The sequence below is a fragment of the Pristiophorus japonicus genome, chromosome 4 (genome assembly GCF_044704955.1).
Source record: "Pristiophorus japonicus isolate sPriJap1 chromosome 4, sPriJap1.hap1, whole genome shotgun sequence".
NCBI lineage: Eukaryota > Metazoa > Chordata > Chondrichthyes > Pristiophoridae > Pristiophorus > Pristiophorus japonicus.
The window spans coordinates 6,375,146-6,390,315 of NC_091980.1; the positions used below are offsets into that span (position 1 = coordinate 6,375,146).

The 15,170-nt window shown below is 51.2% G+C and overlaps 1 protein-coding gene across 10 annotated transcripts in view; it reads right to left on the minus strand.

Moving 5' to 3' along the window:
* The window catches only part of LOC139261987 (calcium/calmodulin-dependent protein kinase type II subunit alpha), a 336,847-nt gene that overhangs the window by 260,641 nt on the left and 61,036 nt on the right, over window positions 1-15,170 (minus strand). For 5 of the 10 annotated variants that reach the window (XM_070877150.1, XM_070877157.1, XM_070877152.1 and 2 more), the window contains exon 4: window positions 11,810-11,837. In XM_070877150.1, the coding sequence (XP_070733251.1) occupies window positions 11,810-11,837 (28 nt within the window). Of the gene's footprint in view, window positions 1-267; window positions 298-11,809; window positions 11,838-15,170 lie in introns of all 10 variants that reach the window. The other 5 variants (XM_070877158.1, XM_070877154.1, XM_070877149.1 and 2 more) reach the window with 2 other exon arrangements.

A 15,170-nucleotide genomic window follows, 5' to 3' on the forward strand; every position in this document is an offset into this window, starting at 1 on the left:
GAGAACCGGTTCCAATGTCCCAGGAATTTGAATCCCTCCCTCTTGCACCACTCCTCAAGCCACGTATTCATCTGAGCAATCCTGCGATTCCTGCTCTGACTAGCACGTGGGACATTGATAAATTTAAGACAGAAATAGACAGTTTCTTAAACGATAAGGTGATCAGGGGTTATGGGGAGCGGGCAGGGAAGTGGAGCTGAGTCCATGATCGGATCAGCCATGATCTTATTGAATGGTGGAGCAGGCTCGAGGGGCCGTATGGCCAACTCCTGCTCCTATTTCTTATCTTCTTATGTTCTTACGTAATGTAGCCAACTTTGCTGACGATACAAAGATGGGTGGGAAAGCAAATTGTGAGGAGGGCACAAAAAATCTGCAAAGGGATATAGACAGGCTCAGTGAGTGGGCAAACATTGGGCAGATGGAGTATAATGTGGGAAAATGTGAGGTTATCCACTTTGGCAGAAGAAAATAGAAAAGCAAATTATTATTTCAATGGGGAGAGATTATAAATTGCTGCAATACAGCAGAACCTGGGGGTCCTCGTGCATGAAACACAACAAGTTAGTATGCAGGTACAGCAAGTGATCAGGAAGGCAAATGGAATGTTGGCCTTTATTGCAAGGGGGATAGAGTATAAAAGCAGAGAAGTCCTGCTACAACTGTACAGGGGATTGGTGAGGCCACAACTGGAGTACTGCGTGCAGTTTTGGTCTCTGTATTTAAGAAGAGATATACTTGCATTGGAGGCAGTTCAGAGAAAGTTCACGAGGTTGATTCCGGAGATGAGGGAGTTGACTTATGAGGAAAGGTTGAGTCGGTTGGGCCTCTACTCATTGGGGAGTTCAGAAGAATGAGAGGTGATCTTATTGAAATGTATAAGATTATGAGGGGGCTTGACAAGGTGGATGCAGAGAGGATGTTTCCACTGATGGGGGAGACTAGAACTAGGGGGCATGGTCTTAGAATAAGGGGCCGCCCATTTAAAACTGAGATGAGGAGGAATTTCTTCTCTCAGAGGGTTGTCAGTCTGTGGAATGCTCTGCCCCAGAGAGCTGTGGAGATAGGCAGATCTTTGAGCGATAAGGGAGTCGAGGGTTATGGGGAGCGGGCAGGGAAGTGGAGCTGAGTCCATGATCGGATCAGCCATGATCGTATTAAATGGCGGAGCAGGCTCGAGGGGCCGAATGGCTGACTCCTGCTCCTACTTCTTAGATTCTTATGAACAGTTATTGAAAGTTATAGAAATAACTTCAGCTTTTCCCAATGCAAAGATCTGAAAAGTGCAGCATCATGGTGCAACTGAGGGGTACATTGTCGATGTCAGCCATGGCTCAGTGGGTAGCAGGCTCAAACTCAAACCCCACCGCTAGAAGCGTGCACGCCACATCTGGGCTGACTCTCCCAGCGCACTACTGAGCGAGTCTCCGCTGCATTGTCGGAGGGGCAGTACTGAGGGAGCACTGCACTATAGGAGGGGCAGTACTGAGGGAGCCTCTGCTGCACTGTCGGAGGGGCAGTACTGAGGGAGCCTCTGCTGCACTGTCGGAGGGGCAGTACTGAGGGAGACTCTGCTGCACCGTCGGAGGGGCAGTACTGAGGGAGCCTCCGCTGCACTGTCGGAGGGGCAGTACTGAGGGAGCCTCTGCTGCACTGTAGGAGGGGCAGTACTGAGCGAGTCTCCGCTGCACTGTCGGAGGGGCACGACTGAGGAACACTGCACTGTCGGAGGGGCAGTACTGAGGGAGCCTCTGCTGCACTGTCGGAGGGTCAGTACTGAGGGAGCACTGCACTGTCGGAGGGGCAGTACTGAGGAAGCACTGCACTGTCGGAGGGGCAGTACTGAGGGAGCGCTGCACTGTCGGAGGTGCCGTCTTTCAGATGAGATGTTAAACCGTGCCCCGTCTGCCCTCTCAGGTGGATGTGAAAGATCCCATGGCCACTGTTTCGAAGAAGAGCAGAGGGAGTTCTCCCCTAGTGTCCTGGCCCATAGTTATCCCTCAACCGATATATCTAATAAAAAAACAGATGATCTGCTCATTATCACATTGCTGTGTGTGGGAGCTTGCTGTGCGCAAATTGGCTACCGTGTTTCCCACATCACAACAGTGACTACACTCCAAAAGTACTTTATTAGCTGTAAAGCGCTTTGAGATGTCCGGTGGTCATGAAAGGTGCTATAGAAATTCTTTCTTTCTTAAAGGCGCTATATAAATTCATGTTGTTGGAACATAAGAACATTAGAAATAGGATCAGCAGTTGGCCCCTCGAGCCTGCTCCACCATTTAATAAGATCACGGCTGATTTGATCATGTTCTCAGCTCCACTTCCCCGCCCGCTCCCCATAACCCTTGACTCCCCAAACTGGTAGCAATACGGTGGAGGAGGATTTCCTGGAGTGTATTAGGGATGGTTTTCTAGACCAATATATCGAGGAACCAACTAGAGAGCTGGCCATCCTAGACTGGGTGTTGTGTAATGAGAGAGGATTAATTAGCAATCTTGTTGTGCGAGGCTCCTTGGGGAAGAGTGACCATAATATGTTAGAATTCTTCATTAAGATGGAGAGTGACACAGTTAATACAGAGGCTAGAGTCCTGAACTTAAAGAAAGGTAACTTCGATGGTATGAGAAGTGAATTGGTTAGGCTAGACTGGCGAATGATACTGAAAGGGTTGACGGTGGATAGGCAATGGCAGACATTTAAAGATCACATGGATGAACTTCAACAATTGCACATCCCTGTCTGGAGTAAAAATAAAATGGGGAAGGTGGCTCAACCGTGGCTTACAAGGGAAATTAGGGATCCAAGGAAGAGGCATATAAATTGGCCAAAAATAGCAGCAAATCTGAGGACTGGGAGAAATTTAGAATTCAGAAGAGGAGGACAAAGGGTTTAATTAGGAGGGGGAAAATAGAATATGAGAGTAAGCTTGCAGGGAACATAAAAACTGACTGCACAAGCTTCTACAGATAAGTGAAGAGAAAAAGATTAGTGAAGACAAATGTAGGTCCCTTACAGTCAGAATAAGGCGAAGTCATAATGGGGAACAAAGAAATGGCAGACCAATTGAATAAATACTTTGGTTCTGTCTTCACTAATGAAGACACAAATAACCTTCCGGAAATACTAGGGGAACGAGGGTCTAGTGAGAAGGAGGAACTAAAGGATATCCTTATTAGTCAGGAAGTTGTGTTCGGGAAATTGATGGGATTGAAGGCCGATAAATACCCAGGGCCTGATAGTCTGCATCCCAGAGTACTTAAGGAAGTGGCCCTAGAAATAGTGGATGCATTAGTGGATCCAACATTCTATAGACTCTGGATCAGTTCCTATGGACTAGAGGGTAGCTAATGTAATCCCACTTTTTAAAAATGAATGGAGAGAGAAAACGGGTAATTATAGACAGGTCAGCCTGACATCGGTGGTGGGGAAAATGTTGGATTCAATAATTAAAGATGTAATAGCAGCACATTTGGAAAGCAGTGACAGGATAGGTCCAAGTCAGCATGAAAGGGAAATCATGCTTGACAAATCTTCTAGAATTTTTTGAGGATGTAACTAGCAGAGTGGACAAGGGAGAACCAGTGGATGTGGTGTATTTAGACTTTCAAAAGGCTTTTGACAAGGTCCCACACAAGAGATTGGTGTGCAAAATTAAAGCACATGGTATTGGGGATAATGAACTGACGTGGATAGAGAACTGGTTGGCAGACAGGAAGCAGAGAGTCGGGATAAATGGATCCTTTTCAGAATGGCAGGCAGTGACTAGTGGAGTGCCGCAGGGCTCAGTGCTGGGATCCCACTCTTTACAATATACATTAATGATTTAGACAAAGGAATTGAATGTATTATCTCCAAGTTTGCAGATGACACTAAGCTGGGTGGCGGTGTGAGCTGAGAGGAGGATGCTAAGAGGCTGGAGGGTGACTTGGACAGATTAGGTGAGTGGGCAAATGCATGGCAGATGCAGTATAATGTGGATAAATGTGAGGTTATCCACTTTGGTGGTAAAACGGGAGAGCTGATTATTATCTGAATGGTGACAGATTGTTCAAGGGGGAGGTGCAACGAGACCTGGCTGTCATGGTTCATCAGTCATTGAAAGTTGGCACGCAGGTACAGCAGGCAGTGAAGAAGGCAAATGGCATGTTGGCCTTCATAGCGAGAGGATTTGAGTACAGGAGCAGGGAGGTCTTACTGCAGTTGTACAGGGCCTTGGTGAGGCCACACCTTGAATATTGTGTTCAGTTTTGGTCTCCTGATCTGAGGAAGGATATTCTTGCTATTGAGGGAGTGCAGCGAAGATTCACCAGACTGATTCCAGGGATGGCAGGACTGACATATGAGGAGAGACTGGATCGACTAGGCTTGTATTCAATGGAATTTAGAAGAATGAGAAGGGATCTCATAGAAACATATAAAATTATGACGGGATTGGACAGGTTAGATGCAGGAAGAATGTTCCCGATGTTGGGAAAGTCCAGAACCAGGGGTCACAGTCTAAGGATAAGGGGTAAGCCATTTAGGACTGAGGTGAGGAGAAACTTCTTCACTCAGAGAATTGTGAACCTGTGGAATTCTCTACCACAGAAAGTTGTTGGGGCCAGTTCGTTTGATATATTCAAAAGGGAGTTAGATGTGGCCCTTACGGCTAAAGGGATCAAGGGGTATGGAGAGAAAGCAGGAATGGGGTACTGAAAAGCATGATCAGCCATGATCATATTGAATGGTGGTGCAGGCTCGAAGGGCTGAATGGCCTACTCCTGCACCTATTTTCTATGTTTCTATGTTGTCGCTCAAAAATCTGACGATGTCCACCTTAAATACATTCAATGACCCAGCTTCCACAGCTCTCTGAGGAGAGACTTCTACAGATTTACAACTCTCAGAGAAAAGAAACTCCTCCTCATCTCCGTTTGAAATGGGAGATCCATTATTCTGAAACTATGCCCCCTAGTTCTAGATTCCCCCACGAGGGGAAACATCCTCTCTGCATCCACCCTATCAAGCCCCCCCTCAGAATCTTATATGTTTGAATAAGATCACCTGTCATTCTTCTGAACTCCAACGAGTATAGGCCTAACCTGCTCAACCTTTCTTCAGATGACAACCCCTTCATCTCTTGGAATCAGCCTGTTGCTTTTGTTTATTTTCTCAGCCCTCTGGGTGAGTGCGCAAAGTACGAACAGTCTGTGCATTTGCAATCTTGCTTGTTAAGTTCTGTTCTCATCATTCTGACTGCTGGATGTTGTCAGTCGATGCCCGTCCCTGCATCTTGCCCGCTGATACTTGTCCTTCTGGGCAACAGTGCAGCTATTTCCCAGCAGGCAACCGGTTGCCACGCCTGTCACACTTAACATTTCGGTTTGAGGCGGTGGTAATTATAGAATTTCAATCAACTGAAGGCGCACTTACGAGTTGAGAGTGGGGATGTCACAGATCATTGCCAGACACCATTATTGCATCAACAAAGACAGCTCCGTTTAGTCAACTGACGTCCACCGAGATTTTTTAAAAATAAATAAATTGTATGTTACCGTGGCAACAGGAGAGCAGACATGCAAGCTTAAAGAGGCAGCTCGGTGAAGCTGGCGTTAAACAGCTGCAGCGAGACGGGGCGGTGAAGGGGGTCTCTTAAAAGAGAAGTCTTCTCGTCACCTTCGCCTGTGCTCAGCTGGAAGTTGTGCTTCCCGGCGACAGAGTTGCTGTTCATGTCACGCCTTATCAACAACAACTTGAGGCAGCGCCTTTAATGTAGTGAATCATTCAAGAGGCGCTTCACAGGAGCACAATTAGGCAAACGCTCCACATCGGGCCACGTCAGGAGATATGAGGACAGTTGACTAAAACCTTGGTCACAGAGGTAGGTTTTAAGGAGCGTCTTAAATATAAGAAATGTAAGAACTAGGAGCAGGAGTGAGCCATTTGGCCCCTCGAGCCTGCTTCATGCTCGAGGAGCCAAATGGCCTACTCCTGCTCCAGGCTCGAGGGGCCAAATGGCCTACTCCTGCTCCAGGCTCGAGGGCTCAAATGGCCTACTCCTGCTCCAGGCTCGAGGGCTCAAATGGCCTACTCCTGCTTCATGCTCGAGGGGCCAAATGGCCTACTCCTGCTCCAGGCTCGAGGGCTCAAATGGCCTACTCCTGCTTCATGCTCGAGGGGCCAAATGGCCTACTCCTGCTCCAGGCTCGAGGGCTCAAATGGCCTACTCCTGCTTCATGCTCAAGGAGCCAAATGGCCTACTCCTGCTCCAGGCTCGAGGGGCTCAAATGGCCTACTCCTGCTCCAGGCTCGAGAAGCCAAATGGCCTACTCCTGCTCCAGGCTCGAGGGGCCAAATGGCCTACTCCTGCTCCAGGCTCGAGGGGACAAATGGCCTACTCCTGCTCCAGGGCTCGAGGGGCCAAATGGCCTACTTCTGCTCCAGGCTCGAGGGGCCAAATGGCCTACTCCTGCTCCAGGCTCGAGGGGCCAAATGGCCTACTCCTGCTCCAGGCTCGAGGGGCCAAATGGCCTACTCCTGCTCCAGGCTCGAGGGGCCAAATGGCCTACACCTGCTCCATCATTCAATAAGATCATGGCTGATCTGATCATGGATTCAGCTCCACTTCCCTGCCCGCTCCCCATAACCCTTCACTCCCTTATCGCTCAAAAATCTGTCTCTCTCTGCCTTAAATATATTCAATGACCCAGCCTCCACAGCTCTCTGGGGCAGAGAATTCCACAGATTTACAACCCTCTGAGAGAAGAAATTCCTCCTCATCTCCGTTTTAAATGGGCGGCCCCTTATTCTGAGACTATGTCCCCTAGTTTTAGTTTCCCCTATGAATGGAAATATGCTCTTTGCATCCACCTTGTCGAGCCCCCTCATGATCTTAGTTTCAATAAGATCACCTTTCATTCTTCTGAACTCCAATAAGTAGAGACCCAACCTACTCAACCTATCTTCATAAGTCAACCCCCACATCTTCAGAATCAACCTAGTGAACCTCGAAGGAGGAAAGAGAGGTAGAGAGGCGCAGAGGTTTAGGGAGGGAGTTCCAGAGCTTAAGGCCCAGGTAGCTGAAGGCACGGCCACCAATGGTGGCGTAATGTATTTGCTTGATGCGTTCTTTGCTTAAGAATTCATAGCAACACATTGCTACTAAGAACTAGTTGGTTTATTCGCAAAATATTTAACAATCACGCTGCACATTATCAGTTCATCCACCAGGCTCACAACCACCTGCCCTATCGTGGATCCCCCGAACCCAACTGGCTGGGGTTTTATTGAGTCTTGTGAACATCACGTGACTGGCTAAGCCATCATCATAGGCAGTTCCTCAAAATCGAGGAAGGCTTGCTTCCACTCTAAAAGTGAGTTCTCAGGTGGCTGAACAGTCCAATACGGGAATTACAGTCTCTGTCACAGGTGGGACAGACAGTGGTTGAAGGAAAGGGTGGGTGGGGAGTCTGGTTTGCTGCACGCTCCTTCCGCTGCCTGCACTTGGTTTCTGCATTGCTGTCGGCAACGAGACTCAAGGTGCTCAGCGCCCTCCCGGACGCACTTCCTCCACTTAGGGCGGTCTTTGGCCAGGGACTCCCAGGTGTCGGTGGGGATGTTGCCTTTTATCAGGGAGGCTTTGAGGGTGTCCTCTGCCCACAATGCAACAGCGCGACAAACCTGTGAGTAGGCTCAGAGGTGCATACATTACAGGTGGGGCGAAGGAATCTGGGGACACGCAAGAAGCCAAAATCGGAGGAGCGCAGAGATCTCGGGGCAGGGGAGGGGTGGGTTTGTGGGGCTGGAGGAGGTGACAGAGAATGAATATCATCATCATATCATCATAGGCGGTCCCTCGAAGCGAGGATGACTTGCTTCCAAGCCAAAAAAGGGATGAGTTCACAGGTGTTTCAATGACCTAATATTCCGGATCCCGAACTACATTCTGAAGGGTGGAAGATGTCTGTGGGTGGATTTTTTAACGTGGGGTGACCGTTGCACACCAGCCAGCACACGGGGCTTGACAGAGCTGGGTCTTGGTCCTGTGGCAAGGGTTAACCAGGACGACTGGAGACCAGCTCTGCTGCACGGACCTAGTGCGCTCACATATCGCACAGTGTGGGCTGGGCCCCGTGCTGCCCCTGGGCCCTTGCCTCTCCTGGGCTCCAGACTCACCCCTCCCCTGGGCCCCGATCACCTCCCTCTACAATCTCTCGCCGCTCCTTTGCCCTGACCTCCCTGCTCCTGCTGTACCTGCCCACGCTGCAGTCAGCCGTCGCCCTCCTGCAGCAGCATGCGCTGCTCCCTGCAGTGGTACACCACCGCACGCTGCTCCCTCCAATGGCCCCGGCCGGCTGATGGTCTTACAGGCCGGGACTGCGGCGATTTCCGGGCCGGGCCACCACAATATGAGAACGAACAACAATAGTGATGGCCCCCACCTTCAATTGAGTAGCTTGCGGTTTAGCCTAACGCTTGGGTGTTACACGGGAGGGCTGTTAATCCCTGGGAAACGGTACTTCAACTGGACTAAGCCCCTTGAAAAAGGTAGAATATTGCGCCTTTTAAAGTCAAACGTGTCCAAACGTTTCTAAATCACTTCACAGACGCGAGTCACTTGGATGTGCAAAGACAGCAGTTGTCATTGCCAAAGTCAGCAGGTGAGAAAATGGAGAGAACGGTAAAAAGAATAATCGATTCAGCGAATTCTGCTGGTTATCTGTTAATTGAGGCCCTCCCCCGCACTAGGAAGTCATTGCAGTCGCTGCAAACATACTTTAGCGAACGTCACTAAAACGAGACACCTTTCGTTGCTTTGCTTGGTAGTACTCCTTCACGGCAATCCCGAGCTGAACATGTTACTGGCTCATCGACAAAGCAGCAAGTCCAGTTCTAAGAGGAGAGCGCCGCACTGTCGGAGGGGCAGTACTGAGGGAGCGCCGCACTGTCGGAGGGGCAGTACTGCAGGAGTGCCGCACTGTCGGAGGGGCAGTACTGAGGGAGTGCCGCACTGTCGGAGGGGCAGTACTGAGGGAGTGCCGCACTGTCGGAGGGGCAGTACTGAGGGAGTGCCGCACTGTCGGAGGGGCAGTACTGAGGGAGCGCAGTACTGTCGGAGGAGCAGTACTGAGGGAGCGCAGTACTGTCGGAGGAGCAGTACTGAGGGAGCGCTGCACTGTCGGAGGGTCAGTATTGAGGGAGTGCTGCACTGTCGGAGGTGCTGTCTTTCTGATGAGACGTTAAACCGAGGCCCCGTCTGCTCTCTCAGGTGGATGTAGAAGATCCCACGGTTATTTCGCAGAAGAGCAGGGGAGTTATCCCGGTGTCCTGGCCAATATTTATCCTCAGCCAACAAAACTTTAAAAAACAGATTGTGGTCATTATCACCTTGCTGATTTTGGGAGCTTGCGCTGTACAAATTGGGGGCAACCTTACAACAGCGACTACACTTTGTATCACCCTACCTCGGAACCAATGTGCCACAGTCATCAGTGCGTACGCCCCCACACTCGATGCAACGGATGAGGCTAAAGAGGGATTTTATTCCAACCTCGAGACATCCTTGTCCCGCTTCCCCACGGGCGATAAATTGATCCTCCTGGGTGATTTTAATGCCAGGGTTGGCAAAGACACAGCCCTCTGGGGAGGCGTGATTGGCAGAGAGGGGGTAGGGAAAGCTAACTCCAGCGGTACCCTGCTCCTGACAAAATGTCTAGAACACGAACTCCTCATCACCAATAGTCTGTTCCACCAGAGGGACAAATACAAGGCATCGTGGCAACACCCTCGCTCCAAACACTGGCACCTGCTCGACTATGTCATCGTCCGAGCCAGGGATCGCTACGATGTGTGCATCACCCGCACCATGACAGGAGCTGACGACTGCTGGATGGACCATCGTCTAATCCGATCCATCATCAACATTAACATAGCCCCAAAGCAGAGGGGACGGCAGAAGCAGTGCCGCAAAAAAGTTAATGCCGGGGCACTTAGAAACCCAGCTAAGAGAGTCCTGTACAGTCAGCGCCTCACAGCTCACCTGGCGTGCCTTGATGACCCTGAGATGCTGAATGCCCACAGTGCTTGGTCTGCCCTCCAGGCCTCTATAACCAGTGCCTGTGAAGAGACACCTGGTCACTCAACCAGAAAACACCAGGACTGGTTTGATGAGAATGATCAGGAGATCGAAGAACGAATAGATCGCAAGCGCAAAGCATTTCTGAGCCTCAAGCAACAACCCAACTCGGGAGCTGCAACACATCATTACAGACGGCTCAAGGCTCAGGTCCAACAAAAAACCCGGGACCTAAAGAACAGGTGGTGGATGGAGAAAGCACAGGAGATACAACAACTGGCCGACAGCCACGATATGCGAGGATTCTTCGCTGCAGTCAAGGCCACCCACGGTCCAAACTCCCAAGGCCCCACCCCACTCCTGGCCAAGAACGGGGAAACACTCATCAAGGACACCGAGGCTGTCAGGGCCCGATGGAAGGAGCACTTTGAAGATCTCCTCAATCGAGACTCTGCCTTTGACTCGAGTGTTCCTGACTCCATCCCGCAGCACGCGACCAGCCACCACCTCAGTGAAACCTCAACACTGCACGAGGTAGGCAAAGCCATAAAACAGCTTAAGAATAACAAGGCTACGTGAGCGGATGGAATCCCTGCTGAGACGCTAAAGTATGGCGGAGAGGCACTGTTGGCGCGGATACATGACCTGACCTCTCTCATCTGGAGGGAGGAGAGCATGCCGGGAGATCTGAGCGATGCAGTGATTGTGACCATTTTTAAAAAGGGGGACAAGTCCGACTGCAGCAACTACAGGGGAATCTCCCTGCTATCAGCCACTGGGAACGTTGTCGCTAGAGTTCTCCTCAATTGTCTTCTCCCTGTGGCCAAGGAGCTCCTCCCGGAATCACAATGCGAATTTCGTCCCCTACGGGGCACAACAGACATGATCTTTGCAGCACGACAGTTGCAGGAAAAATGCAGGGAGCAGCGCCAGCCCTTATACATGGCCTTTTTCGATCTTACAAAAGCCTTTGACACTGTCAACCGCGAGGGCCTATGGAGCGTCCTCCTCCGTTTCGGATGCCCCCAAAAGTTTGTCAACATCCTTTGCCTCCTTCACGATAACCTGCAGGCCGTGATCCTTACCAATGGATCCATTACAGACCCAATCCACATCCGGACCGGGGTCAAACAGGGCTGCGTCATCGCTCCAACCCTCTTCTCAATCTTCCTCGCCTCCATTCTCCACCTCACAGTCAACAAGCTCCCCGCTGGAGTGGAACTAAACTACAGAACCAGTGGGAAGCTGTTTAATCTACGCCGCCTCCAGGCCAGGTCCAAGATCACCCCAACCTCTGTCGTTGAGCTACAGTATGCGGACGACGCCTGCGTCTGCGCACATTCAGAGGCTGAACTCCAGGATATAGTCAATGTATTCACTGAGGCATATGAAAGCATGGGCCTTATACTTAACATCCGTAAGACAAAGGTCCTCCACCAGCCTGTCACTGCCACGCAGCACTGCACTCCAATCATCAAGATCCACGGCGTGGCCCTTGACAACGTGGACCATTTCCCATATCTCGGGAGCCTCTTATCAACAAAGGCAGACATTGATGCGGAGATTCAGCATCGCCTTCTGTGCGCTAGTGCAGCTTTCGGCCGTCTGCGGAAAAGAGTGTTTGAAGACCAGGCTCTCAAATCTACCACCAAACTCATGGTCTACAGGGCTGTAGACCCTCCTGTATGGGTCTGAGGCATGGACAGTGTACAGAAGGCACCTCAAGTCGCTGGAGATATATCACCAACGATGTCTCTGCAAGATCCTGCAAATCCGCTGGGAGGACAGGTGCACCAACATCAGTGTCTCGACCAGGCTAACATCCCCAGCATTGAAGCACTGACCACACTCGATCAGCTTCGCTGGGCAGGCCACATAGTTCGCATGCCAGCTACGAGACTCCCTAAGCAAATGCTTTATGCAGAGCTCCTTCATGGTAAACGAGCCAAAGGAGGACAGAGGAAACGTTATAACGACACCCTCAAAGCTTCTCTGGTAAAGTGCGACATCACCACTGACACCTGGGAGACCCTGGCCGCAGACCACCCGAGGTGGAGAAAGTACATCCGGGAGGGCGCTGAGCTCTTCGAGTCTCAACGCAAAGAGCGTGAAGAGATCAGGCGCAGGCAGCGGAAGGAGCGCATGGCAAACCATCCCCACCCACCCCTTCCCTCGACGAATGGCTGTCCAACTTGTAACAGGGTCTGTGGCTCTCGTATTGGACTGTTCAACCATCAAGGAACTCACTTTGGGAGTGGAAGCAAGTCTTCCTCGATTCCGAGGGACTGCCTATGATATGGTGATGACTACACTTCATTGGCTGCAAAGCATTTTGGGACATCTTGTGGTGGAGAGAGGCGCTATCGAAGTGCAACTTCTTTGCCTCTATTAGGGACCAGCCTTGTGGCTCCTCGCCTCACTGTCTCCAGGCTTGAAGCATTACTGGGCCGCAAATTGACCTCCGCCCCGTTTGGGGCCGATTATTCGAGTTGGATGGCGACTTACCACCGGGACAGTTGGGGTGGAGAATGGAGGGAGCTTCAGCCCTTTTGTGTGCGGAAATAAACAAGGCGGCGTCGGGGTTTGGCAGAGGGGCGGAAGCGAGGGCGAAAGGCAGGCGGTGTCACTGAGCGGCGAGCAGCCGCGCCATCACCGGAAGGGGACGGATGTTGCCAGTCAGAGTGAGGCCCGCATCGTGGCACCAGGGAGGGTTTCAGCCGGGCCTGTGGTCGCCATTGTCGGGCCCGCCAATTAAAATCAAATGGAGTCCGCACCGCCCAGCGCACAGGCAGCTTGCCGCGGGGGGCACCGACCAGCGGCGGACGCGATCGATCGGGGAAGGGGGGCAATTCCTTTCCCATCCCCCCCCCCCCCCATCCCCGGTCGGGGCAGTAAGGGGTCGGCCCGCCAGACGGGGCAGAAAGTCATGGAGCGACGGAAACCCATTTCCCCCACCCCCACCCCAAGCCCCCCCGGGAGGATGATTGCAGAAAGGTGGCACCCTGTCCGCTTGCCCGCGCCACTCCCCCCCCCCCCCCCGCCCCCGGGCAGAAAGGCCATACCCCTCCCCCCACTCCACCGTTACTAACAGCCCTTAAATAAAGGGGCAATTTCGGCCCCGTGTTCGGTGCAGCTACGGCAAGTGATCAGGAAGGCCAATGGAAGCCGATGGTTTCATGGTCACCATTACTGATTCAGGTTGAATCTCCCTTATTCGGAACCCCGGGGACCTGGCCGGTTCCGAATGAGAGATATTTCCGGATACGGGGGGGTTGGGGTTGGGGGGGGGCGGTTACGTGTTTTTTTTGCCATGCCCGGGGGGCTGTGGATGTGGGTGAGGGCGTGGGGGGGGGTCGGTGAGGGAGGGAAGCCGACACTGATTTGACATTTCATCAGTCGAGGGGGGAGGAGGTGAGAGAGGGGGGCGGTGACGGGGGGGGTGTGGGGAGGGGTTGAGAGGGACGGAGGGAGGTGTCGGCTCCGAAGTTGGGTAAATTAGGAAAATTGGGGCCTGGTGCATGAAACACAAAAGGTTAGTGTGCAGATACGGCAAGTGATCAGGAAGGCCAATGGTATCTTGGCCTTTATTGCAAAGGGGATGGAGTATAAAAGCAGGGAAGTCTTGCTACAGTTATACAGGGTATTGGTGAGGCCACACCTGGAGTACTGCGTGCAGTTTTGGTCTCCGTATTTACGAAAGGATATACTTGCTTTGGAGGCAGTTCAGAGAAGGTTCACTCGGTTGATTCCGGAGATGAGGGGGTTGACTTATGAGGAAAGGTTGAGTAGGTTGGGCCTCTACTCATTGGAATTCAGAAGAATGAGGGGTGATCTTATCGAAATGTATAAGATTATGAGGGGGCTTGACAAGGTGGATGCAGAGAGGATGTTTCCACTGATGGGGGAGACTAGAACTAGGGGGCATAATCTTAGAATAAGAGGCCGCCCATTTAAAACAGAGATGAGGAGAAATTTCTTCTCTCAGAGGGTTGTAAATCTGTGGAATTCGCTGCCTCAGGGAGCTGTGGAAGCCGGGACATTGAATAAATTTAAGACAGAGATAGACAGTTTCTTAACCGATAAGGGATTAAGGGGTTATGGGGAGCGGGCGGGGAAGTGGAGCTGAGTCCATGATCAGATCAGCCATGATCTTATTAAATGGCGGAGCAGGCTCAAGGGGCCTGTATGGCCTATTCCTGCTCCTATTTCTTATGTTCTTATGTTCATTACTGTGATGTGGCGCCGACAATGGGATCACACTTCAGCTTAAATAACGGAGAAAGGTATTACACACGGAGGTATTACACGTTACGCCAACATTAGCCATGCTGTGATTTCCAGGCCAATTTATCTTCTCCGTATTCATTAAAACAATGAGCGGCTGGAGAAAAGAAATTGGCATCACTTTTATAAGAAAACACAAGGTTTATTTCAGTTAAAGTTTCATATTACTGTCGTGCAATTGAGCTCGGAACTGCTGATTAATTAGCCCTGCCAATGTGCTGGCCATTTCTGGTCAATCACTGTCTCCAATCCAGCGCACACTGATTCATTGACCAATAAAAAAGAAACACAATTTGAAGACAGGGATTTGTTCCATTAATAATAAATCCTGGTTCAGGGACTGAATTTATAAAGGAGGTTTTATTTTATTGGCTGAAAATGAGGTCGAAGAAAGAACTTGGTACATGACTCCTTGCATCCTCTATGCTGAATCTCCCACACTAACTCATGCTTTCGCAGAACTTCAAATTTGTGGAACTCCTCCCCTCCCTCAGTCTCCCCTCCAAACTGTGGGATTCCTCTCCTCCCTCAGTCTCCCCTCCAAACTGAGGGACTCCTCTGCTCCCTCAGTCTCCCCTCCAAACTGAGGGACTCCTCTGCTCCCTCAGTCTCCCCTCCAAACTGTGGGTCTGCTCCCCTCCCTCAGTCTTCCCTCTAAACTGAGGGACTCCTCCCCCTCCCTCAGTCTCCCCTCCAAACTGTGGGTCTCCTCCCCTCCCTCAGTCTTCCCTCTAAACTGAGGGACTCCTCCCCCTCCCTCAGTCTCCCCTCCAAACTGTGGGTCTCCTCCCCTCCCTCAGTCTTCCCTCTAAACTGAGGGACTCC